Source organism: Neophocaena asiaeorientalis, unplaced genomic scaffold, assembly GCF_003031525.2.
Source record: "Neophocaena asiaeorientalis asiaeorientalis breed wild unplaced genomic scaffold, Neophocaena_asiaeorientalis_V1.1 scaffold182, whole genome shotgun sequence".
Classification (NCBI taxonomy): Eukaryota; Metazoa; Chordata; class Mammalia; order Artiodactyla; family Phocoenidae; genus Neophocaena; species Neophocaena asiaeorientalis.
This window is the reverse complement of record NW_020174648.1, coordinates 6,644,237-6,670,245: the sequence shown is the minus strand read 5'-3', so window position 1 is coordinate 6,670,245 and position 26,009 is coordinate 6,644,237. Positions and strand designations below refer to the sequence as shown.

At 38.5% G+C, this 26,009-nt stretch overlaps 1 protein-coding gene across 1 annotated transcript; it reads left to right on the top strand.

Moving 5' to 3' along the window:
- Positions 1–190: 190 nt before the first annotated feature.
- On the top strand, positions 191–25,745 carry DARS2 (aspartyl-tRNA synthetase 2, mitochondrial). Its single transcript, XM_024758765.1, has 17 exons — positions 191–930; positions 1,589–1,688; positions 2,816–2,882; positions 5,267–5,368; positions 5,765–5,860; positions 7,267–7,390; positions 7,981–8,027; positions 8,662–8,768; positions 9,571–9,640; positions 10,526–10,705; positions 12,135–12,242; positions 13,790–13,852; positions 18,883–19,035; positions 21,359–21,577; positions 21,781–21,891; positions 24,133–24,208; positions 25,508–25,745. Exons 1-17 carry the CDS (start codon positions 810–812, stop codon positions 25,720–25,722), a joined length of 1,959 nt encoding a protein of 652 aa, XP_024614533.1. The 5' UTR covers positions 191–809; the 3' UTR covers positions 25,723–25,745.
- The last annotated feature ends 264 nt before the right edge of the window (positions 25,746–26,009 follow it).

The following is a 26,009-nucleotide window of genomic DNA, read 5'->3' as shown; positions in this document are numbered from 1 at the left end:
CCGATTCCAAGTCAGTGAAGCAACTAAGGTTGCCATTTTAACTGAGGGCACGGGAACGCTCTAACCATTAAAGTCTACTTTCCTAATCGCGGGGTATTAATCTTCCGCGCTTTTCTACCGGTGCTCAGCGGTCCTTCACACTTCCGCCCGTAGTAAAGATGGCGGCATTCCCTCTGTTCTGATTGGTTGATTCCCTCCACCGTAATCTTGGCTGTTCGTGGGGTGGGTTAAGGACAGCTTGGCTCCCAGCGGCGATCTGTATGTGGTTTCGGGCCCTAGAAACATTTTGGATTTGCTTTCATTCCTCCTTCTGAAGACCCGAGGTCGGCCACCAGGTTTGGGAGATTTGAAACGCGGGGCTGATTTTCCTCCCTGTTTTCCGGTTCTGCCCGCGGGAACCTTCGAGGAAGCGTGGAAGGATTGGAAGGGCGTGCGCCTGCTGACCGGCCCCGTGTTGCCTCTGCGTGGCCGCGGTGTTCCGCCTTGGCTGCTGTATGAAATCGTACGCTTGTCACTTCAGGCCGAAGCTTTGTTTGTTAATAGAAGTGAAACGGATGCGTTGAGAGGGGCCAAAGATTTTAAAAGGTCCTTCCCCTACCCAACTTCCCCAAAGGCCCCAAAGACTGCAGATTTATCTAGTTTGCCGACACGAGCTCTTGAATGTTCAGCGGACAAGGGCTTAAATATAAGAGAGTGGGAACTCCTAACATTTTAAGGGATTTGTGTGTATTTCCAAAACTGACTTATGACCGCCATCCAACACCTGCAGCGTGAGATTCCTGAGCGTCTCGCCATCCTGCGGCTCTAACATGTTCTGTTCGTTAAGTCGGCTGTACAGGGGTTTATCCAGACCCACTAGAAGGACCACACAGCTGATCTGGGGTTCTTTCTCCCGAAGTCTGGTACTGAGTTCACAGAGGAGAATTCCAGGTGAATGTAGTGAAGAGGTTTGTCCTCTGAACAGCCCAGCCCTTCCTCCTTTTCTCTGCAGCAAGAGTGCTTATTCCATTTTCCCCCTAGTCTCGACTGGATAGCTTTATGTGTAGAAGCACATCATTCACCCTCTTCATTTCTTATAATGTAGTTTTCTCCCTGGAATTTAAAAAGAGCAGAAAAGTAACCACATGAATAGGCTATTCATTAAGCTCGTGCTGTGAATAAGAAGCCTAAAAAATTCTTTCATACTTGAGAATACTTTACATAGAGTTTTCAAATGTACAAGTGACTATTTCACTCTAGATTCATACTACAACCAGTTACCGCACCATCAAATTTATGAAATTCCCAAGATCCAATTTCATTTGGGGAAGAAATGTGCACTAGTAAGAACAGTGCGTTTTAGGTTAATGCAGATGCTGGGTGATCAAAAATATTTATATTCTTAACACAAGGCAAAAATTTACATTAAGACAGTTATTCACATGGCTTTTGACACATTTGCAGGTAAATTTAATAGTGATTGATTACATTCTTCAACTTTATAAATGTCATACATTGACATGAAAAAAGATGGTATGATTTGAGAGTCTATTCTCAAACAATGTGCAAATGATATATTTTTAATCTTACTTTTTTTCGTTTCTTTAAGAACTCAGTAGTTTTGTTGCCCGGACCAACACGTGTGGAGAGTTGCGTTCTTCTCACTTAGGCCAAGAAGTCACCTTGTGTGGATGGATTCAGTACCGAAGGTAGATAGAGGCAGGTGGTTTACGTATGCATGATGGTGGTTTTCCTAAGGCAATTTTAAACTGCTATTAATTTTTAACCAGTCAGAAGAATAAAAGCTTTGCAACTCCTGTAGGAGTCTCAGAAGTCATTGAATTTTCAGTTTTATTTTTGTTTTGAAAGACTCAAATAGTGTCACTCTCAGTAAGTACCAGTAACATCTGTTGAACGGTATAATAAGTGTGATCCACCAAGGGACAGAAATGTCCCTAGGTTTACTAAGATTGAAGAGTGCCTAGGACCAGTAATTGGGTAAGCTGGTAAGCTTCCATAGCATAAAAAAGCATAGTTTTTGCTAAATTTAGGTAGAGAAAAAGTCTAAAAACATGAACAATGATTCCTTAATGTTAGAGGACATATTATTGTTGTTCATCTCTATATTCCAGAACATACCTGAATGGAACATTAATTCACAATGAAGAGATCCAAAATACATAGATTGAGTGATTTTCCTCACTCAATGTATGGATATTTGACCCATACATTTGGTGAATTTTATCTCCTGAAGGAAAATCTGAGGAGGCTTTCTGTACCTCTTCTTGGTACTAAGAACTGTATGAGAAATGTTGGTTGAATGCTAAAATGTTGGGATTTGGGGGACCTTTTGATGGCTTATAGAGGTATTAAGTTAGTACTGGACCTCTTTTAGAAAATTTTAGATTACATCTTATTTTTAGGAAAATAAGAGATTTTATATTGTCGTATTTTAAAAAATGACCAATCAGATGTCTCTAATATGCTAAAATATTACCTTTGGATTTTACTATATGGAAAGTTTCCAATTTTAATTCAAATTTCTTATAAAGACTTAGGCCAATAAAATTTTTTAAGTTTTAAAATCTGGCTTTTCATTAATAAGCCATCTGGATAGCATTAGTAAGCTGTACATATAGCTACTAAAAGTTGAAATTGTAAACGAAAAAGTTTTTTCATTAATAAGCTACAAGATAATTACACAAATATAACTATGAATGCATATTATTATAAAAAAGCAACATGTGAAATTGCATGGGTTTTTTATTTGTTTTGCCTGCTTAAATTTTGGTCTCAAAGATTTTATCCTAATATGTTCACTTTCTTCATTAATCAGGCAAAACATCTTCCTGGTCCTAAGAGATTTCCATGGGCTTGTTCAAGTTATCATTCCTCAGGATGAGGTAATAGAAGTTTCCTCCTGTTATCTCCAAGCCTCTTTGATGCTGTGGTTAGAATAAAGCATGTTGGTTAAGTATGTTTGAGGTTTCAAATTAAGAAGTTTATTGTTATGGGCTTCCCTGGTGACGCAGTGGTTGAGAGTCTGCCTGCCGATGCAGGGGACACGGGTTTGTGCCCCGGTTCGGGAAGATCCCACATGCCGTGGAGAGGCTGGGCTGGGAGCCATGGCCGCTGAGCCTGCGCGTCCGGAGCCTGTGCTCCGCAACGGGAGAGGCCACAACAGTGCAAGGCCCTCGTATCGCGAGAAAAAAAAGAAGTTTATTGTTAATGAAAATTAAAACTACCATAAGCCACGTTAAGACAAATGACAAACTGCGAAAAAATATGTGCAATTCATGTCACAAAGGGCTAATTTCTCTAGTATCTAAAAGGCTACTACAAATCAATTAAAAATTTTTTTTAAAATACCAGTGCAGAATATGAACCTAAAATTTATAGAAAAAAATATAAATGGCTATTTTTCTATATGTCTGTAGACATATGAAAATATGCCCAACTTCACTCATAGGCAGAGAAATATGAATTAAAGCTACACAGAATTGTTATTTTTTATGCACTGGATTGAGAACACACTGTGTTTGGGGAAACAAGTGCTCATACATTCCTGGAGGGAGTATAACTTGGCACTAGCTCTATGGATGGCAATTTGGCAATATCAAAATTATAAATGCATATATCCAAAAATAAATAAATAAATAAATAAATGCATATATCCTTTGAACCATTCATTCCACTTGTAGTCAATGATCTTAAAGCTATCTTACACGTAGACTTACATAGATGCAAAATGACACAAATACAAGGTTATTCACTGCTGAAATATTTTTAATCGAAAGAACAATCTAGGGCTTTTCCAGTGGCACAGTAGTTGAGAATCTGCCTGCCAATGCAGGGGACACAGGTTCGATCCCTGGTCCGGGAAGATCCCACATGCCGCGGAGCAACTAAGCTCGTGTGCCACAACTACTGAGCCTGTGCTCTAGAGCCCATGAGCCACAACTACTGAGAGCCCGTGTGCCGCAACTACTGAAGCCTGTGTGCCTGGAGCCCGTACTCCACAATGAGAGAAGCCACTGCAATAAGAAGCCTGTGCATTGCAACGAAGAGTAGCCCCCACTCGCCGCAACTAGAGAAAGCCCACGTGCAGCAACAAAGACCCAACACAGCCAAAAATAAATAAATAATTTTTTTTAAAAAGAAAGAACAATCTAGATGTTCCCCAATAAGAGACTGGTGTAAAAAATAATGTACATCCATACAGCTATGGAAAAGACTGAAGAAGCTTATTATGTACTAATATGGGAAAAAATCCAAGGTGTATTGTTAGATATAAAAACAGGATACAGAAGAGCACGTAGAGTGATATTATCTGTACTAAAAAGGGCATGTGTATGTGTGTGTATGTTATGAACTGTCCCTGGAAGGACACATAACATTGGGTATCTCTGGGGAGGGGAATTAAGGATCTGGAGAGAGACTTTTCACTGTAGATCTGTTTATACCCTTTGAATTTGAGCCATGTGAAGGTACTACCTGCTCAAAAAATAATTACCGGGCTTCCCTGGTGGCGCAGTGGTTGCGAGTCCGCCTGCCGATGCAGGGGACACGGGTTCGTGCCCCGGTCCGGGAAGATCCCACATGCTGCGGAGCAGCTGGGCCCATGAGCCATGGCCGCTGAGCCTGCGCATCTGGAGCCTGTGCTCCGCAACGGTTGAGGCCACAACAGTGAGAGGCCCGCGTACCGCAAAAAAAAAATAATAATAATAATTACCATTAAATTCAGATAAAATAAAGAACTCTCATCATGTTGCTGAACGTCACTGGTTTCTATTTTGGTAATATTTACAAATGTTTGTACACCTGAGAAAAATAAGATTTACTCTGCTTTTAATGTTTGAAGTAAGTAAAGAGCCATGGGTTATCTTTCAGGGATCAGGATGCAGAGATGAGCATAGCTAACCCAGGAGAACTCCTTCACTTTGGACTCCATTATTGCTCTTGGATTTAACTGCCCCTAAGGCTAATCCTGGAGACAGTTGCCTTTAAAGTATGTGGGAATTGTTTGCATTAATCATTCTTCTCCTTATTTTCCTTTAAGGAAAAAAAATTTTAATTCTTAACTAATAGTTTTACTTGCTGTATTATACGGAGTCAAAATGGGGATGCAGTTTACCAAATTCTTTAATAAAGTCATTAAGAGAAGCCCCAGTATTTATTGCAATTAAGCTATGAGTATTAACATTTTTCTAAGCCATAATCTACAGTTGCTGCAGAGTCCTTTAAGTTCATTTATTTGTTGGAACTATTTTCCCCTCTTATTCTGTAGTCGGCTGCTTCTGTGAAGAAGATTTTATGTGAAGCCCCCATGGAATCTGTGGTGCAAGTGTCTGGCACAGTAATTTCCCGACCTCCAGGACAAGAGAATCCAGTTAGTAATTTAGAAACTGTCTATTTAAATTTTACCTGTGTACATGTGCACTGTCTGTCAACACATTCAGGCAACAGTGACTGAGTATCTACTAGATATCCAGCACTAAAGCCCTGCAGGTTCTACAAATGAACCTACAGATTTTAAAATCTTCACTGCAAACATAAACACCTATGTAAATATGCATGTTAAGACATTTGGTAATGAGCTCATCAACCACAGATATACATAAGAATGTCAAAGTCGTACACAGACATTTATGTTTTAGACTATACACTATAAGCACCCCGTGTTTTACATATGTAAATAAATGCTTGTGTTTTATAAATATTCATTGTGTACATGTCCTGATGAGTGATTTTTAAAATAGGTCTTTTCTCTCTTTCTCTCTTTAAGAAAATGCCAACAGGTGAGATTGAAATCAAAGTTAAAACAGCTAAACTTCTGAATTCCTGCAAGAAGCTGCCCTTTGAAATTAAGGACTTTGTGAAGGTGCCATCATCTGTTACTAATAAAATAGAGTATCTAGAAAATGTTGATAACCAGTAAAGTGTTTTCAGAGTTTTTTAAAGAAAAAGTTTAACTTCTGCAAAATTAAGCATGTTATAGCTATATCATGAATTATTCTGTTAGTTTTACAATTTCCTGGTGAACTGTTCTTAAATATCAACAGTTCTTTAAGCTGTTGCAGCTCCTGAATACCTAGAATGTTTTTTCAGACAGCTGGAAACAAGGTTGTCTTTAAGACTTAGGTGTTATTTTGTTCCATTTATTTTGTTGCTATGGTTTTACATTTTGAGAGGAAATTTATGTTTACCTTAGAAATGGCCACATGGCGTAGGAGATCCTGCATATATTAAGTTTAAGCCTCTAACAGTGATAAAATGTTTATAAGGCATATAAATATGATTACTGTAATTTAGGATGTTCTTTGAGGAAGCTAGACAACACTGGATATGTAAGCCCAGCTAATTTTCAGCTTTGTCATAACTGTCTACAGTTGTAGACTTATATATACCTAATTTATAAACTAATCTATAAAGGATTTTTTTTAATTGCATGGCCACTTAGTCTTACAATTGAGTTCCCAATACTTAATATTTTAATTAGAAAAAGCAGTATAATTACAGAGTTGACCTTGTTGTGGGGAAAAAAAGGAAATACGCAGTTTTCCACCAGCTCTAAGCTTTTAGAAAGAGAAATGACAGGTAGTTCTTCTATTTCTATTTCTAGTATCAAAGAAATAAACTATTCCAGGGGAAAAGGTTGTCAGCACAGGAGGGATGCAGAGAATTCCAGCCTTGAAAATAAGCAGACCTTATCACTGTGTTCCTACTAGTACAGCTGTAGAGGTTTGTCTGCTGTTCGCTTGCATTTCTTAAACTTGTCGTCCCATCCAGGTCATAAAGTTGTGGCTGTTTTTGGCCCTGGTATATATTTTCTAATGATCTTTGAAATCTTTACATTTTTTTTTTTTCAGAATTAAACTCCAGGCTTAAAAATGAATGGGTAGGGAGTTCCCTGGTGGCCTAGTGGCCTAGTGGTGGTTAGGATTCCAGGCTTTCATGGCCATGACTCGGGTTCAATCCCTGGCTGGGGAACTGAGACCCCGCAAGCCACGTGGTCAAAAAGAAAAAAGGCGGAAAAAAAAGAATGAATAAATGTTTAGTAAGGTAGGCAAATTTCAGTCAATGAAGTGTGGTTCACTGAAAAATGTAAAATCTGTGCTAGTAACAAGCCTAGAAGTCATAGGAATTAAGGATGGTGGTGTGTGTGCACAAATGGTAGAAGCTAAAGATAGAGCTAAAGTTCTTAAAAATTCACAATCTGTATCTAAAGTTAATATCTTTTTAATATTTGAAAAATATTTAAACATAAAAATCTTTAAATTTGTTTAGAAAACAGAGGCTCTTCGTTTGCGGTATCGCTACTTAGATTTGCGTGGTGTCCAAATGCAGTACAACCTGCGACTGAGGTCCCAGATGGTCATGAAAATGCGGGAATATCTCTGTAATCTACATGGTAAGGGAAGAAACAGTAATTTCCATGTGTTTTATCCTAGAACATAATTTAGTAACATAAAACACAATTTAGTTCCCTACTGGGTCATAAATACAGCCTTTTAAAGGTGATAGTGCCTGTTAATGTTGTCTAAGTATTTACCATCACTGTTGAAGGTGGACCAGCCCTTTGGTTGTTATCTGTAAGTTTTCTTAATTCTTTATCATGCTTGTACATTATTTGTTGGGAGCTCAAAAATGTCATGTGAATGAAACTAGACTCTTCAGTCAGTCCTGAGTTTTTTTCTACTATATTTGTGTTATTTTTGCTACACTAGCAGAACACAAGGAAAACCATAACAGTTCAGTACACAGAATCTATCAAACAGAATTATTTCATTACAAAATTGCCAGCTTTATGAACAGAATAGGATTTTATGAAAATCTTCAGCTTCCCTCTTGGGTTTGTAGAAACCAGAATCAATATGCTTCATAGCTTATTTCAGTCAAAATTCCTAATTAAAGAGTAGCCTCAGATTTGTTGGACTGTATTGTAGACATCATATTTGGTAAATTCCCATCTATTAAATTCTGATATTTCTCTCTTTTTAGGGTTTGTGGATATAGAAACACCAACATTATTTAAAAGGACTCCAGGGGTATGTATATTCCTTAAATCAGCCTACTAATAATGTCCTGTTAGTTATGAAACTGGACCACTTTGCTTTTATATTCCCTTAGTTCTATTTCTTTTACTTATTTTACTGCCTTAGGATGTTCACACTAACTAGGTATTTTAAGAGTTGAGCAAATTATATGGGTCAGTACTTTTAGTCAGAATCCTTTAATCCTACATCATTTTCTTTCCATTGAGGTTTATAGCTACAAATCAATAATGAATTGGTTCATTAAAAATAAATCCATTGTTCATTAAGAACTGACATTTTCAAACACTGATACTTATAGTCTCTGGACTTATAAAATTATAGTTTAAATTTAGAAAAGCAGTTAGGAATTACTTAAATAGGAATTGACGCACAAAATCCTTTTTAGCTAGTAACAGAATTGGGCATTCATTTCAACAAGCATACATTTAATACTTGCTGTATACAAATATTTAAAGCCTACTATGTGCAAGCCTTTTGGGGACTAAAGGATGAGCAAGAAATGATCTGTCATTGTGGGAACTTTGCTCTTTAGTTGATTTCATTGATGAACTGAAGTATTGACTTCTACCAGTTCTTAAATTTGCTTTTTAATAATATCTCTGCTCTCCCTCTCTCTCATTCAAAGGGTGCAAAAGAGTTTGTAATACCATCCAGGGAACCTGGAAAGTTTTATTCTCTCCCTCAGAGTCCTCAGCAGTTTAAGCAGCTTCTGATGGTTGGTGGTTTAGACAGGTGAGCTTTCTTTATGATAGTACTGGTCAGAAAAGGAAAAGAGGGGGAAGAAAGGGGAAAAGGAAACACAAAATTGTCTAATCTCTTAAAAGAAGGTTCGAAAATGTATGAGAGTTTGGAAAATACTTGTAAAATACCCTAAAAATGTGTAGTCATTATGTAAAGATTTATTGGGTGACCATCGTGTACAAAGCTCTATGCTAGTAGATGGGGTAGGGGGTTAAAAACAAAAAAGAATAGGTTTTGCTCTCAAGGAGCTAATGAATCTAGTAAGACAAAATAGGATATTAAAATCAACTGTGATGTAAACCAAAAATAAGTATGTTGAACGTTGCAAATTAGTTGTATTAAGAGGTTTGAAATTATATTGTTTTGGGAAATATCATTAAAAACTTTGGGAACTAGGCCTTCTGGGACAGAGCTGCATTTCAGCAGATGAAGATGAGAGTTGGAATGGCATAGCACAGGAAAGCTCAAGTGTATTCATGGAGCAGTGAGTATTTCAGTTTGGCTGAAGCAAAAGAGTGTGTATAAAGAAGCATGGACTGCCTTGCATGTCAGTCTAATACATGAATATCCAAAGGTGCCATTGTATATTTGTAAGACAATATATTGAGCAGTTAACTTCTCATGGGTCAACTATGTATCTGATTAGATTAGAGCATCATAAAGAATTTTAAAATTTCTTATGCCCTTTTAGTATCATTATTATTTTGTACCCTGCATTGCCAGGAGCTTTTGGGGGAAAGTGTGTGTGTGTTTCTAGAATCCTAACTCAATTAACACTATTTTCCATTTGTAGATATTTTCAGGTTGCCCGATGTTATCGAGATGAAGGATCAAGACCAGACAGACAGCCCGAATTTACTCAGGTACTAAGTTATATTCACTCATCTCTTACTGATTCAGCCTTGCTACAGCCAAGAATGTCAAAACCAGGATAGAAATTATATATATTTCTCATTACATTTTATCTATCAGATATTTAATTAAACTAACCTACAGTTGAGGCATTAGTTATTTAATTTTTGATCCATTTATGAAGAATATGGTCATAAACTAAGGAATGACAGATTCCTACAGTGTTTTAATGGTCATGATATGACAAAGTTCTTTAAAAAATCTCTTGTGGGCTTCCCTGGTGGCGCAGTGGTTGAGAGTCCGCCTGCTGATGCAGGGGACACGGGTTTGTGCCCCAGTCCAGGAAGATCCCACATGCTGCGGAGCGGCTGGGCCCGTGAGCCATGGCCGCTGAGCCTGCGCGTCTGGAGCCTGTGCTCCGCAACGGGAGAGGCCACAGCAGTGAGAGGCCCGCGTAACGCAAAAAAAAAATCTCTCGTGCACTAAAACAGACAATTCTGTATGTTGATATTTAATCTATTTATCTGGTCAGCGTCATCAAAGCTATTATGATTTAGTTTCTGTATGATATCATATTAATTAGTATGGCACAGAAATCAGTAATCAGCACAAAAACCATAAGATTTGGAGTTGGACAGACCTAAGATCAAATGTAATGTAACCGTACATAATCAGGCAAGTCACTTAGCCTCTCTGAGCCTTAAGCCATGAGATAGTTGTGGGAACTAACAGTTTGATGTATGCAAAGCATTAGATGTACAGTAATATTTAACCTGCTTCCCCATGTATTAAGAACAGAGTCCAATGGTAATTTGAAACGAGAAATATATAAATATGTATGTATATACTAATATTGTGGCTCTTCAAATTAGTTTCATATGTTGTTTTGGTTTCAGATTGACATAGAGATGTCCTTTGTAGAACAGACTGGCATCCAGAGTCTAATTGAGGGTTTGCTCCAGTATTCATGGCCCAGTGACAGAGATCCTGTGGTGGTTCCTTTTCCTTCTATGACTTTTGCTGAGGCGTTGGCCAGCTATGGAACTGATAAACCTGACACTCGCTTTGGGATGAAGGTACGTTTCTGCCCCCGAATAGTCCTATAGTCTTTTGAACTACTTTGATGTTTACAACCAGTTACACACACCGTTACATCATATTTTTTGTTGTTACCTTAGCTTGTTACTTTTGTTGTTACCCAGCTACAGCAGGAGAGAATAATAGCATGTTAGCATTACAGTACCTTTTCTCTATCTACTGTGTTCCAAGATTCATTTCCAAGAGCAAGGTTCTTGCTATAACATTTTTATTACTGACAAGTTATTAGTTACATGGATATGAATGGTAACTTGAAAGGAAAAAAAAAAAAAAAACCTGTTCTTTCCTCTTGAATTTTTCTTAAGCTAAAATGGCACTTGGAAGGCAAATGATTAAGAGTTATTTATTCTTTTTCCCTGGTCTATAAAGAGCTCAAACATATGGAAACGTTTATTCACATTGTTAAGATCTACACATATTTAACTAAGGGTACAGTAGAACTTACACAGAGCAGTTTTCCTTAGCAGGCCTCTTATTATTTGCTCTTAGACAGCAACAGCCCTTCATCACTGTAATGCTGGTGACATTTCTATATCTCAGTTCTCAGTGCAGATTCCTTAGAAACTGAGTTCTGCTTGGTCCACGAATAGGCAGTGCTCAATTCTCAGAATGAAAAAAACATAGCACACAAAAAAGTTCTAACTGCCTATTTACAGCAGCCAGCTTGACTACTCCTTGTTTCTTTTGTAATATGAAATGGTGGTTCTTAAGTCAGACTACTTAAGTTAAATTCTGGCTCTGCCACTTACTAGCTGTGTTATCTTGGGCAAGTCATTTCTTTCTCTGTGCCTTGGTTTTCTCATCTATTAAATGGGGATAATAAGAGGGCCTACCTCATACACTTGTTGTGCAGATGAAATGAATTATTACTAATGAATAATTAGTACATTAACACTTGTCATGGTTCCCAGCCCATGGTAAACACTCTATGAATGCGCTCTATAAACATTAACAAGATCTACTTTCCTCTTTAAAATATTGTTTGTAAAAGGTTTTGACAAGGGACTTCCCTGGTGGTGCGGTGGTTGGGAATCCACCTGCCAATGCAGGGGACACGGGTTCGATCCCTGGTCTGGGAAGATCCCACATGCCGCAGAGCAACTAAGCCTGTGCACCACAGCTGAGCCTGCACTCAAGAGCCCACGAGCCACAACTACTGAGCCAGCGCTCTAGAGCCTGCGAGCCACAAGAGAAGCCACCGCAATGAGAAGCCCATGCACCACAATGAAGAGTAGCCCCTGCTCGCCGCAACTAGAGAAAGCCCGCGTGCAGCGACGAAGAGCCAAATGCGGCCAAAAATAAATAAATAAATTTATTTTTTTAAAAAAGGTTTTGAAAAAATAAAAAAGGTTTTGAGTTAAACACTACTTCACATTTAATTACCTTTTCCTGTTATCCATTTTCCAGATTGTAGATATCAGTGATATGTTCAGAAACACAGAGGTTGGATTTCTTCAAGATGCGCTTAGTAAACCCCAAGGAACCATCAAAGCCATATGTATCCCTGAAGGAGAAGTAAGTGGAGCACAATTCTATATTTGCTTTAAAATGTATATTTGGGAAGTAAATATGTTCAACATTGGTACATTTAAACTTTAGAAAGAAAAATTCTCTTTAAATAAAAATGCATTTTTCATATAAAGTCTAATAGTGTCTCTAAAACTATAAGTAGAAAATGGTAAAACTTTATGAATATGAGTTTACACTTTCGAGATCTAGAGCTTTTATTTTTCCTTTTAAATAATGCTGTAAAGTTCTCCTGTACTTCATTTGGGTTTATTTCCACCAGTGATGAGTATAAAATAGTATTCCTATTCTGTCTCCAGCCTCAGTTTGTCCAACAGCTCCCAGCCCCATATCAGCTCCAGCATAGCCCTTGCGTGTTGGTTCTTGGTCTTCTGACGCTCTGGGGTCTATTGCATTAATAATGGGAAGAGAAAGGAGGTGGAGCTATGAAAAGCAAAAGGAAGGGGAATGAGGGTAGGAGACAGAAAGAATGGTTGGGTTGGGTAAGCATGGACTCTTAAGTAATGGGGCATGTCTATTTTCTGTAGTTAGTAAACCTGCTTTGAAAATAATTTAAGAAGAGTTCTAAAAGTATTTTGAATAAGATTACTGTTTTGAAAGGCAATTCAGTTGGATACATAGCATATTAGTATATTTAAAATGGGGAGAAGAATTCAGTCTCATTACTTTTTTTTTCACTTCATATGTTCAGTGGAAAGTAATTTGGTGTCTGTATTCTAGTCCAGACATATTTAATGTGTTTGGGTAAGCTCGGTATAACATATATTGCTTGTTATTATTATTTACCCCAATTGGAGTATGTCCAATTCTTTCCCAAGTAGATTATAAGGACTGCAGGGTCATGAACCATGTTTTCACCTTTTTTATATCTCCCATAGCTAATTAAGTACTCCATGAATATTAGTGATGATGATAGCCATAATGTCTCACTTAGAAACACATTGAGATAATTTAGAAAAGTAAGATATAAAGAATTTTAAGAGACCTGAAATAATCAAATTCTGAATCCTCTTATTGATTTTATCGATCCTTCACAATTCAGTTGCAAAGATTCATTTTGAACATATTATAGATACACAGTCTTCTGTGGAATACATTCACAGCTATTTCCAATAAGACCTGCATAATTAGAAAAAAAAATACACCTTGTAACAAGCCTTAAAATTTTGTCATTTGAGGGCTTCCCTGGTGGCGCAGCGGTTGAGAGTCTGCCTGCCGATGCAGTGGACACGGGTTCATGCCCCGGTCCGGGAAGATCCCACATGCCACGGAGAGGCTAGACCCGTGAGCCATGGCCACTGAGCCTGCACGGGCCGGAGCCTGTGCTCCGCAATGGGAGAGGCCACAACAGTGAGAGGCCCACGTACCGCAAAAAAAAAAAAAAAAAAATTTGTCATTTGACAACAGAAATTAAATCTTTACTGAATCTTATTATTGTGATGGAAAAACACAAAATACTTGTTTCCCATTTCATTTCATAAACATGTTTGTGAAGCTAAGTGTCATACTGATGAGTTTACTTTTTCTTTCATCAGAAATACTTAAAAAGGAAAGACATTGAGTCCATTAGAAAATTTGCAGCTGACCATTTTAATCAGGTAAGGAGCAGGTTTTTTCCTTTCTTTTAGGGATTCTATATTTTTAACTGTTAATTGCTTGAGCTCTTATGCTATCATTAGTTTTGAGGGTCTTGTTATTTAAGATCATTCTACTTTTCTTCTTTTTATTTTTAAAGTTAATCTTACCCCTGGGTATAACTCCAAAACTTCAACTTAGTTGAATTCACCATTAATCAGAATGTGAAAGTTCAACCATAGACTTTTAAAATAAACACTGGTACTTTAATGCAGTTGGGAAAATTAAATAGAGCCCCATGTGCCCAAGGTTTAAATGAAAGCATGGCAGGTATGAAAGAAAGACAGTATTCATTGTTCTTCCCATACCCTTTTTAGAATTATGAATATACCTTTCCTTTGACAGATACACTTTGTGTTCTTGGCTTGGTGAACAGTAGCACTAAAATACAGAGGAGGAGCAGGGAATGGGCATTCTTACACTGTCACTGGAAGTATAAATTACCTCAGCCATTTTGGAATCACTAACTTTAAAAATAGTCATATTTTAAAATATGACCCTTTGAGTCAATAATGTTCTATACTTTAAAGAAAGGATCTTAGATATGACGACACTTATGCACAGTATCATTTACAGGAATAAAATGAAACCATATGGGTGTGATTAAATAAATTAAGGTAGAATTAAAGGAATAAATATTAAAGTTCCTTTTGAAAATTTTGTCTCTTAACTAAAAGTTTGTAATGTAGGAAAAATGTTCAGGTTATAATGATTTGTAGGAAAAGGAGAATACAGAACTATATATTCACTGATCATAACCAGGTATAAACACTGTATTTGTGGATTGAAAATGTACTACTCACACAGTCTCTTCAGCAAGTGGTGTTGGGAAAGGTGGACAGCCACATGTAAATCAATGAAGTTAGAACACACCCTCACACCATACACAAAAATAAACTCAAAATGGCTTAAAGATTTAAAATATAAGACATGACACCATATAACTCCTAGAAGAGAACATAGGCAAAACGTTCTCTGACATAAACCGTAGTAATACTTTGTTAGATCAGTCTCGCAAGGCAAAAGAAATAAAAGCAAAAAGAAACAAATGGGACCTAATCAAACTTATAAGCTTTTGCACAGCAAAGGAAACCATAAACAAGACAAGAAGACAACCTACAGACTGGGAGAAAATATTTGCAAATGATGTGACCAACAAGGGCTTTATTTCCAAAATTACAAACAGCTCATACAACTCAATATCAAAAAACCAAACAACCCAGTCAAAAAATGGGCAGAAGACCTAAATAGACATTTCTCCAAGGAAGACACATAGATGGCCAATAGGCACATGAAAAGATGTTCAACATCGTTAATTATTAGAGAGATGCAAACCAAAACTACAATGCCATCATCAAAAAGTCTACAAATGAGGGCTTCCCTGGTGGCGCAGTGATTGAAAGTCCGCCTGCTGATGCAAGGTACATGGGTTCGTGCCCCAGTCCGGGAAGATCCCACATGCCGCGGAGCGGCTAGGCCCATGAGCCATGGCTGCTGAGCCTGCGCGTCCGGAGCCTGTGCTCCATGACGGGAGAGGCCACAACAGTGAGAGGCCCGCGTACCGCAAAAAAAAAAAAAGTCTACAAATGATAGATGCTGGGGGGGGGGGGGAGAAAAGGGGACCCTCCTCCACTGTTGGTGGGAATGTAAATTGATGCAGCCACTATGGAGAACAGTATGGAGGTTCCTTAAAAAACTAAAAATAAAGTTACCATATGATCCAGCAATCATACTCCTGGCATATATCCAGAAAAGAGCAAACCTCTAGTTTGAAAAGATACATGCACCCCAGTGTTCATAGCAGCACTATTTACAATAACCAAGATATGGAAGCAACCTAAGTATCCATCAACAGATGAATGGATAAAGATGTGGGGTGTGTCCTACACACACACAATGGAATATTACTCAGCCATAAAAGAACAACGAAATAATGCCATTTGCAGCAACATGGGTGGAGCTAGAGATTATCACACTAAGTGAAGTTAAGTCAGAGAAAGACAAATATATCACTTATATGTGGAATCTAATAAACAATACAAATGAACTTATTTACCAAAAAACAGACTCACAGACATAGAAAACAAACATGGTTACCAAAGGGGAAGTGGGGGAGGGATAAATTAGGAGTTTGGCATTAACAAATTCACACTACCATGTATAAAATAGATAAGCAACAGTGATTTACTGTATAGCCAGGGAACTATAGTCAGTATCTTGTAATAACCTATAACAGAAAAGAATCAAAATATATATATATATATGAATAACTGAATCACTTTGCTGTACACCTGAAACTAACACAATATTGTAAATCAACTATACTTCAATTTTTTTAAAAAAAGAGAGGAATAAAAAAGAAAATGGACTACCCACCTCTACTACCACACATCACAAGTCTCATACATCAAGTTCAAAGGGATTTTTCAAGAAAAAAGAAAGATAAGGATAATGGTTTCCAAAATGGGTCAAGGCAAAATAAGAAAAGCCAGGGGTATAAAAAGCTTTTCATAAAGTTAAATGAATTTAAAGGATTATACTTCTCATTTTTTGCTATAGAAATATGTTTTCTTTTATGAAATTATGGTAATAGTAGATATTTGGGGTTTGTTTTATGCCTTTGATAAAATTCAAAATTGTCAGCCCTATATCTCCCAATTTTCTTTGTTTTTATTTTACTAGTGTTTGAAACCTGTATTTAGGAACCCAGGAACACAAAATAAGCCTGAGAGTTAACTTTGGCAGCCTTTAGTTGATAGGACTATTATTACATTTTCTTCTTCTTCTCTTTCTTCTCTTTTCTTTTTTACTTTCCTAATTTCCTGAATTTTTATATTTTTAAAATGTATTAATATGTTTTAACTTGATTTGGCTTGAATTGTTTTTAATGTTTATTTTTAGCAATATGCTGCATGTACATGGTTTAAAAAAAATAGTAAAGAAGGATTAATAGTTCAATACAATAACTGTTTACTCTAGCTCACTCTATTCCAGTCCCATACCAGAGTACCTTTGCTTTTATCAGAATGCCTTTTTTTTTTTTTAATTTTTGGCTGTGTTGGGTCTTTGTTGCTTCACATAGGCTTTCTCTAGTTGCGGCGAGTGGGGGCTACTCTTCCTTGTGGTGTGTGGGCTTCTCATTGCAGTGGCTTCTCTTGTTGTGGAGCATGGGCTCTAGGCCCGTGGGCCTCAGTAGTTGTAGCTCACGGGTTCAGTAGTTGTGGTTCGTGGGCTCAGTAGTTGTGGCTCGCGGGCTCTAGAGCACAGGCTCAGTAGTTGTGGTGCATGGGCTTAGTTGCTCTGAGGCATGTGGGATCTTCCTGGACCAGGGCTCAAACCCGTGTCCCCTGCACGAGCAGGCAGATTCTTAACCACTGTGCAACCAGGGAAGCCCCTACTTATCCATTTTAAACCTTGCATTGTACCTCCTGCAATGAGAGGTAAGGCTCACATACACAGGCCTTACCTAGTTACTCTGTGCCTCTTCACAGCTGTCTTTCTGGACATTTTCTTCATTCCTCTTCTGAGTTGAAGCTACTCTTTTCCTGGATCCCAGATCTTCCTCTTTCTTAGTAGTGCTGGATTATATCCTCAAGTAACTTCCTAAGACAGCATGTGAAAGAGAAACTTTCTGAATCCTTATAGGTCTAAAAATGTCTTTGTGTTCAAAACCTCACACTTGATTAATAATTTGGCTTGGTATAAAATTCTGAATTGGTAGTCATATCCCTTTAGAACAGTGCTGTCTGGTAGACCTTCTGCAATGATGGAACTGTTTCATATCTGCATTGTCCACTATGGTAGCCACCAGCCAGTGTGGCTATTGAATGCTTGATATATGGCAAATATATACCTGAGGAACTGAATTTTTTATTTTATTTCATTTTACTTTAAATTTAAATAGCTGCATGTGACAGTGAGCCTTAGCTCATTGGAGGCATTGCTTTATTTTTTTATACCTACTGTTACTGATAAGAAGTCTGATGTTTGTATGAATTTATTCTTTTATAGTAAACCTAATTTTTTTTTCCCTTTGGAAGCTTTCAGCCTCCTGATTCCTGATGCTCTGAAATTTCACAGTCTGTATAACTTTGAGTCATTTTTCATTCAGTGTGTTGCACACTTGAAGGGCCCTTTGAATATGAAGGCTCATGTCTTTCATCTGTGGAAAATTTGTCTTTTTTATTCTTTCTGGGAGATTTCTTCAACTCTTCTGTTGTTGGTTTTTTTTTTTTAAGCAATCATATTTTTATTTCCCACCAGCTTTCTTGCTTCTTTTCATTGCATTTTATTCTCATCTTACTGATAAAATACCTTTTTTAATATCTTTGAGTATTCAAGTTTTTTGGTCCCTAAATTATCTCTTTTCTCTAGGGTCATTTTTTTTTTCTGTTTATCTGGGTCTTTTTTTTCTTTAATGCTGTAGCTTCTTCAGTGTATAGTGATGTGATTGTTAATTGTACATATTTAAGAATATGAGCCATTTAAAAAGCTGTTTAAAGGGGCTTTTGTAAATGGTTAGGTTTAGAAATGGTTAGGTTTTGTAAATGGTTAGGTTTAGTTTTGGGTGAGCAACAAGACAGTTGGTTATCACCCCAGGGCTCTTCCTAAGAGCCCTGCACCTCTAGGATTTTGCAGGGTAAGATCAGTTCCTTCCTGTGCTGAAGCTGCTCCATTGTTCTCTAGGCCAGAGCTTCCTGCATCTTGCTTCTTTGGTCATTCCTATTCCACTCGCCTGCAACCTGCCAAAAATTTTCAGAAATCTCTTCGCTCTGATATCCCTTCTCACCCTTCATTCCTTTTTTTTTTTTTTTCATTTTGGTGAGATTAATTTTTAGATTCCTTTAGTATCGTTTTGAAGGGCTTCAGGGAGGGAATAGAGATAATCTCATGTACGTTCATTTTCTTTTGGAAACCAGAAATCTTTGTACTCCAGGAAAAATAAATCAACCCTGCTTTTTGAAAAATGTATAAGTCTTTTTCTTTGTCACAGGAAGTCTTACCTATATTCTTGAAAACCAATAACAACTGGAATTCTCCAGTTGCTAAGTTCATAATGGAGGAGCAAGGCTTGGGACTAATCAGACTGTTGGAGACCCAAGAGGAGGATGTGGTCCTGCTAACTGCCGGAGAGCATAAGAAAGCAGTAAGCAACATTACCTCCTGGCATCTGTGCTGTTGATGCTGAATGATGCCTCTCTTCTCCTGTGTGTATAGTACATATTTGAAATTGACTGTTAATTTCATAAATTGGAGCTGCTCTGCATGAGTTTTTATGTCTTTTGGCCTGTAATAAAATACACTGTATAAAAACTAGAGTTTTTTTCATCAGCTAACAGCCTACATTGGCATTGCTCACAGTGATTAGATCTGGCTCTAGGAAAGCCACTTAGGTAGAGAGCTATTGGTATTTGTTGTACAACTGTGAAAAAATATTTTCATTTTTGAAGTTTTACAGATTAAGAAAAGTTGGTTGTCCCAAACTTTTGTACATAATGCATTCCTGAAAATGTGGAGGGACAGGTCAGACTGCTGGAGGGCTACTGGGCTGGCAGATACCCCTGGCCCTACTTGGTTGAGGCAGTACCCTTTTTCCTCAGGAGCAGCAGCTGGGAGGTGGTGCAGGCTGCCATGCACTGGCTAAATCACCATTCTTCAGGAGACGTATGGAACAATGGATTTAACTTTGGAGATCATTATAAAATATACAAAGTGTGGTATAAAACTCAAACATGAATATTGAAAATATACTGTAAAGATCAAACATGATAAAAATTCGTCCTTGGGAATCCCCTGGTTAGGACTCGGCACTTTCACTGCCGGGGCCCGGGTTCAGTTCCTGGTTGGGGAACTAAGATCCCGCAAGCCATGGGGCGCAGCAAAAAATAAATAAATATTCATCCTTACAGTACAGTATAATATGATATCCTTATAGTGTCTGATTAGTACTTTATCAAGTTCATTCTTCTAATTTATATTTGCACTGTGCCTATTTATCATTATATCTTCCAAAGGAAAAGTTTCAGAGCTTGGCTACAAAGCTAAATATAATCCACTGTCCTTACCTTTCCCTGCAACAGTAGAGTGAGAAAAGCTATGTAATTACAACTTTTCTTGATATTACACCCTTCTTTTTTTTTTTTGGCCACACCACGCAGCTTGTGGGATTTTAGTTCCCCGACCAGGGATTGAACCTGGGCCCTCGGAAGTGAAGCATGGAGTCCTAACCACTGGACTACCAGGGAATTCCCTACAGTCTTTTTTATTTTTAATTAATTCATTTATCAACATTAGTTTTTAATACCAGCCATGAGCCAGTAGTGTTAAATTTGCTGGGGGATGCACCAGTTAATTACAAATTTTATTGTCAATGCATTTCTTAAAAAAGAATTTGGGATTTTGTATTAAAAATCCTGCTGCAAATTCATTTGGCTATTAAACTTTCCCCTGGCATAAACTAAAACTGCTCCTGTTCTCTTCCCAGAAAGGCATCACTCTAATTTCTATTGGGACTTCCTTGAGAGAATGCTAGAAAGCAGATTTACGAGGAATAACATTAGCATTCTGAATATGTCACAGTGAAGGTGCCCTTTGTGGATATCTAAGTGTCAGATAGAATAGGCTACAGAGTGACACCCTGTGCATGTCTGCAGGCATGTCTCCAGTTCTGACTAATTGCCCTTTCTCAGGGATGCCCTGCCTGTCATCATTAGCACTTATCACAGCACTCTCTGTTTGCCCACAACTGTTTCAAGTACTTGGTGTATATTAACTAACTTAATCCTCATGCCAACCCTATTGAGAGAAGTATTGATACTGTTACCATTTTAAAAGATAAGAAAACTGAGGCACAGAGGTTGAGAATTTGTTCACACTCACACAGCTAGGAGGTAGAGGAGAGGAGCCAGGTTTCTAACCCACAAAGTCCAGGTCCAGAAGTCACCTTCTTAATGTAACCTCTAATCCATACTGTCTGTCTAATAACAGCCAACATTATTGAACATTAAGTGTGTTCCAGGCTCTCATCAGTTCCTTACCACAACCCTTCAGGAACAGTAAGGAAATAATAATCATAATAGCTGGTTCGTATTAGAGAGCTAATCTGACTTGATCTTCACAACAGTCTTTGGAGTAGATATTTCTATCTCCATTTTACTATGGAAAAAGGTGCAGAGAAGTTAGTCAGTAGCCAAAGTGAGATACAGACCCAGGTTAATCAAGCTCTGATACCTGTGTTCTCAGTCACTGTGTTGGCAGATACTCACCAAGTCGGCTGAGTCTGACGATTCTCAACCATGTCGCAGTCAGATCATCCTCAGATCTTTCTCTCCTGAGAGGCTAAAAGCATCTCATCTGTAAATTGGCTAATCCTTTCTCAGAGAAAGGCCTGGCTTTAGAATCCATGTTGTGTCATTTTCTGCCTACTCTGTCACAGCAGTTAGCTCAACGTTTGTATCTTCTGTTTGCAGTGCTCTTTGTTGGGAAAATTACGACTGGAGTGTGCTGACCTTCTAGAAGCAAGAGGAGTGGTGCTTCGTGACCCAGCTCTGTTCTCTTTCCTTTGGGTTGTGGATTTCCCCCTCTTCTTTCCCAAGGAGGAAAATCCCGAAGAGCTGGAGACAGCCCATCACCCATTTACTGCTCCCCACCCCAGTGACATCCACCATCTTTACACTGAGCCCCAAAAGGTAACATATCTATACTTCCAAATTAAAAGGAAATATGGAAACAAGGCAAAGAACTTCAGGTTTCATAGTCTGACCCAGTTCTAGAAGCCCCAGAAGAAATTGCTGGGTTTAAGCCATTGTCTCTAAGTAGCTACAGGCTCTTCAACGTACAGAACAGAAAACCAGAGATTTTCTCTAACATAGAGGTTCTTTGAATCTTCTAGGTCCGTAGCCAACACTATGACTTGGTTTTAAATGGCAGTGAGATAGGAGGTGGTTCTATCCGAATTCATGATGCAGAGCTACAGCATTACATCCTGGCAACAGTACTAAAGGTAACATCATCTTCTAACTTGGCCTTTGTAAAAAACTGTAATATTTGTCTGTTTTGTTAAAATTTGTTATGAATGGAGGATTCACTAGATATAGAATAGTATCAGCTTATTTCTCTACCTTTAGTGTTAGACTTTGAAAAATAAATAATAATATGTATTTTTTAGTGACTACTATATGCCAGGCACTAGGTACCTTATACACATGGACACATTTAATCCTCACAGTTACTTTTTTTTTTTTTAATTTATTTTTGGCTGCATTGGGTCTTTGTTGCTGCACATGGGCTTTCTCTAGTTGTGGTGAGCGGGGGCTACTTTTCGCTGCGGTGCACGGACTTCTCACTGCGGTGGCTTCTCTTGTTGCAGAGCACGGGCTCTAGGCACGTGGGCTTCAGTAGTTGTGGCTCGTGGGCTCTAGAGCACAGGCTCAGTAGTTGTGGTTCGCGAGCTCTAGACGCAGGCTTAGTAGTTGTGGCACATGGGCTTAGTTGCTCCGTGGCATGTGGGATCTTCCCAGACCAGGGCTCAAACCCATGTCCCCTGCATTGGCAGGTGGATTCTTAACCACTGCGCCACCAGGGAAGTCCCTCACAGTTACTTTTTAAATTAAGACCTTTATTCTACTCATTTTAAAGATAAGAAACTGAGGCAGATGAATTAATTTGCCCAAAGTCACACAGCACAGAAGCAGAGCCAGGATTCGAATCCAGGCAGGTTGGTTCTTGAACCCAAGCTCCTAAACTCCTAACCACTGCACTGCTCAAAAAAGGATGCAGTCTGAAATGACTGAAAATGTTGATAATGTTAGAGAAAGAGAGAAAGGTTTGAAAGGATTTTATGTCACTTAGTATTTGAGGTGGGGATAGATTTTAATGACAAAGTGGGTTAATCAGAATTTTCAAAAGAAGAGTCTCTATAGATGCAAGCCTAAGAATCTGCAGTTTGTTGATGACTCTTTAGGAGGCTAGGATAGATTTTAGGAAGGCAAATGTCCAAGAGTCTGATCCTAAAAGATCATTTTGTGGGATTAACTAACAGGGGTGAGGTGGGATAGAGGAACTTTATTTCTTTTTTTTTTTTATAAATTTATTTATTTTATTTATTTATTTTTGGCTGCATTGGGTCTTCGTTGCTGTGCATGGGCTTCTCATTGCCATGGCTTCTCTTGTTGTGGAGCACGACTCTAGGCACGCAGGCTTCAGTAGTTGTGGCTTACGGGCTCAGTAGTTGTGGCTCATGGGCTCAGTATTTGTGACTCGCGGGCTCTAGAGTGCAGGCTCAGTAGTTGTGGCGCATGGGCTTAGTTGCTCTGGGGCATGTGGGATCTTCCTGGACCAGGGCTCAAACCCGTGTCCCCTGCATTGGCAGGCGGATTCTTAACCACTGTGCCACCAGGTAAGTCCCAGGAACTTTATTTCTAAGAATAGGATTGGAGAACTCTACACCAAATTCCCCCTTTAGCTTTAAAAACATTGCAAACTCCCTTAACTTTTCTCCTCTTAAGCCAAAGCCCCTAGTGTTTCCCAGCCTATTTTTTTCATTCCTTTCAAGCTTCTCAAAATGTCAGTGAGAATACACTGCTTCCACTTCTTCCCTACCCACCAGTGTTTCTCAGCCCTTCTGCACATTAGAACAGAATCACCTGGAAAGCATTAAAAACAAACAAAAAATACACTCACTGCTCCTTACCAGACCAATTAAATAAAAAGCTCTAGACGTGAAGCTTGGGCATTTGTTTCTTAAAATCTTGCCACTTGATTGTGATCTGTAGACTGGTTAGGGAACCATTTCAGACACATTTTCAACATTTCTACAGGTATTGCCTCACAAAAGTAACTTGCATGGTCACCAAATCCAGCGGTCTGTTGTTGGCCCACACGCCATCCTACCTTCTGGCAGCATCAGCATTGTTGCCCTTCTAATAGCGTTCTCTCCTCTTGGTCCCTCTGACAGATCCTGTTCCTTCTTTCATCCTACCTTTCTGAGGCCACATCTCCATGTCCTTAATTGGTCTTACCCTGTCTGCATTACCAGCATAATAATAGCTGCATTTACTGAGCCTCAGGCATTTCCCTGCATGTTGTAGTATCAGTGACTTGTCATATTCTCTTGCTAAACTGTAAACCTCTTAAAGTACTTTTTAAACTCAACTTTTATTTTCCCTTTAGCAACTAATTGTATTGTGTGGCACCTAGTGGACCCTCAGTGTGTATTTAAATTGAATTATCTTTTGAATTTCAGGAAGACGTGAAATTGCTCTCCCATCTGCTCCAGGCTTTAGAATATGGGGCGCCCCCTCATGGAGGAATTGCCATAGGTAAACAATCTGTCCTTTTACAAGCTAAAATTAATTCTGTATTTAATTCTGTAGCTCTAAGTGTCAAATTTGGACGCTCAGCTTATGGGTAAAGGGTGAGGTTAGGGGGAGTGGAGGAGTAAAGAGGGTAGGGGGTGAGCCCAAGGGTTCTAAAGAATTTAATTTGGTGTTTTTCATTTTGATGACTTTTTTTTTTTTGGCCACACCATGTGGCTTGTAGGATTTTAGTTCCCCAACCAGGGATTGAACCCGGGCCCTCAGCAGTGAAAGCACTGAGTCCTAACCACTGGACCACCAGGGAATTCCCTGATGATATACTTTAAAAATATACTTAACCATTAATAAAGATAAAACTTAACTGATAATTTGCATTTGAAAGATTTTTTAATAGAATGAAACTACAGTCTTAAGTCAACATTGCTCAAATCCCTGGAGGCTCACAGACAAATTCATAAGAGTGTGAAAAGTACTGCTCCACCGTATTCAGCTTGTGCGAAAGTAGGAATATGCCAGTGCCTTTTTTTTTTAATTAAATTTTATTGGAGTATAGTTGCTTTACAATGTTGTGTTTGTTTCTGCTATACAGCAAAGTGAATCAGCTATGTATATACATATATCTCCTCTTTTTTGGATTTCCTTTCTATTTAGATTACCACAGAGCATTGAGTAGAGTTCCCTGTGCTGTACAGTAGGTTCTTACGTGGAAACTAGAAAAATGATACAGATGAACTTATTTGCAAGGCAGAAATACAGACACAGACGTAGAGAACAAACATATGGATACCAAGCGGGGAAGGGGAGGGTGTGATGAATTGGGAGACTGGGATTGGCATATATACACTACTATGTATAAAATAGATAACTAATGAGAGCCAGTGCCTTTCTGATGGCCTTGGTTGCTCACACTGCTTGTTTTATCAAACAAGGAAGAATGTGAGAAGTTCTAGGTAGCTTACCTAGATTGTAGGCTCTCAACAATAGGGACTTCCTTCTGTGTTTTTGGAGTCCCCTGCACAGCACCTAATTTTGTTCAACCTTCAGTACGCCCTTGCTCAGGACTCATTAATTGCTGTGACTATTAATCCCAGTAGCATGTGAATATTAGTCCTGAGCACTTTTCTGGAATGAGATAAAAGAAACCTCTCATACAAACAAAAGTTCTCTAAAAAGGCAGGGAACTATGCTTAGCTGCAACTTATTAAAGGTTCTTACTTAAAAGTTTTCTACAACCTTTATAGAAAAATTAAGTCACCCCCAACCTTAGGTTACATTCTCATCTATTAACTTTGTATTTTACAGGGTTAGACAGACTGATGTGCCTTGTCACTGGAGCGCCAAGCATCAGAGATGTCATAGCCTTCCCCAAATCTTTCCAGGGGCATGACCTTATGAGCAATGCCCCAGATTCTATCCCGCCTGAGGAACTGAAGCCCTATCATATCCAGGTCTCCTGGCCAACAGACTCAGAAACAAAAAAGAGTTCATTGAATCATCCATGCCATCCAGAAAGTTGAGCTTTTCAGTTTTGTCCTCTTTGCTTCCCCAAGGCTAAAATCAGATCTGGAGTTCAGCCACAGATCTGACTTCAAGTTTTTAAATGGAAGGAATCCAGGCAACATTCTTCACCTCAATGAAGAAACAGACAAAAGGTATCCAATTTTAACGAGAGCATGCATTATTAGGATTATTTTATTTGGGACTTTTTTGAAGTTTCTTTTTACTTGGAGAGGTGTGAAACATGGCTTTTTGACAGAGTAACGTAATGGCATAGTGTTTTCTAATCATGTTTTTCATACCCCGA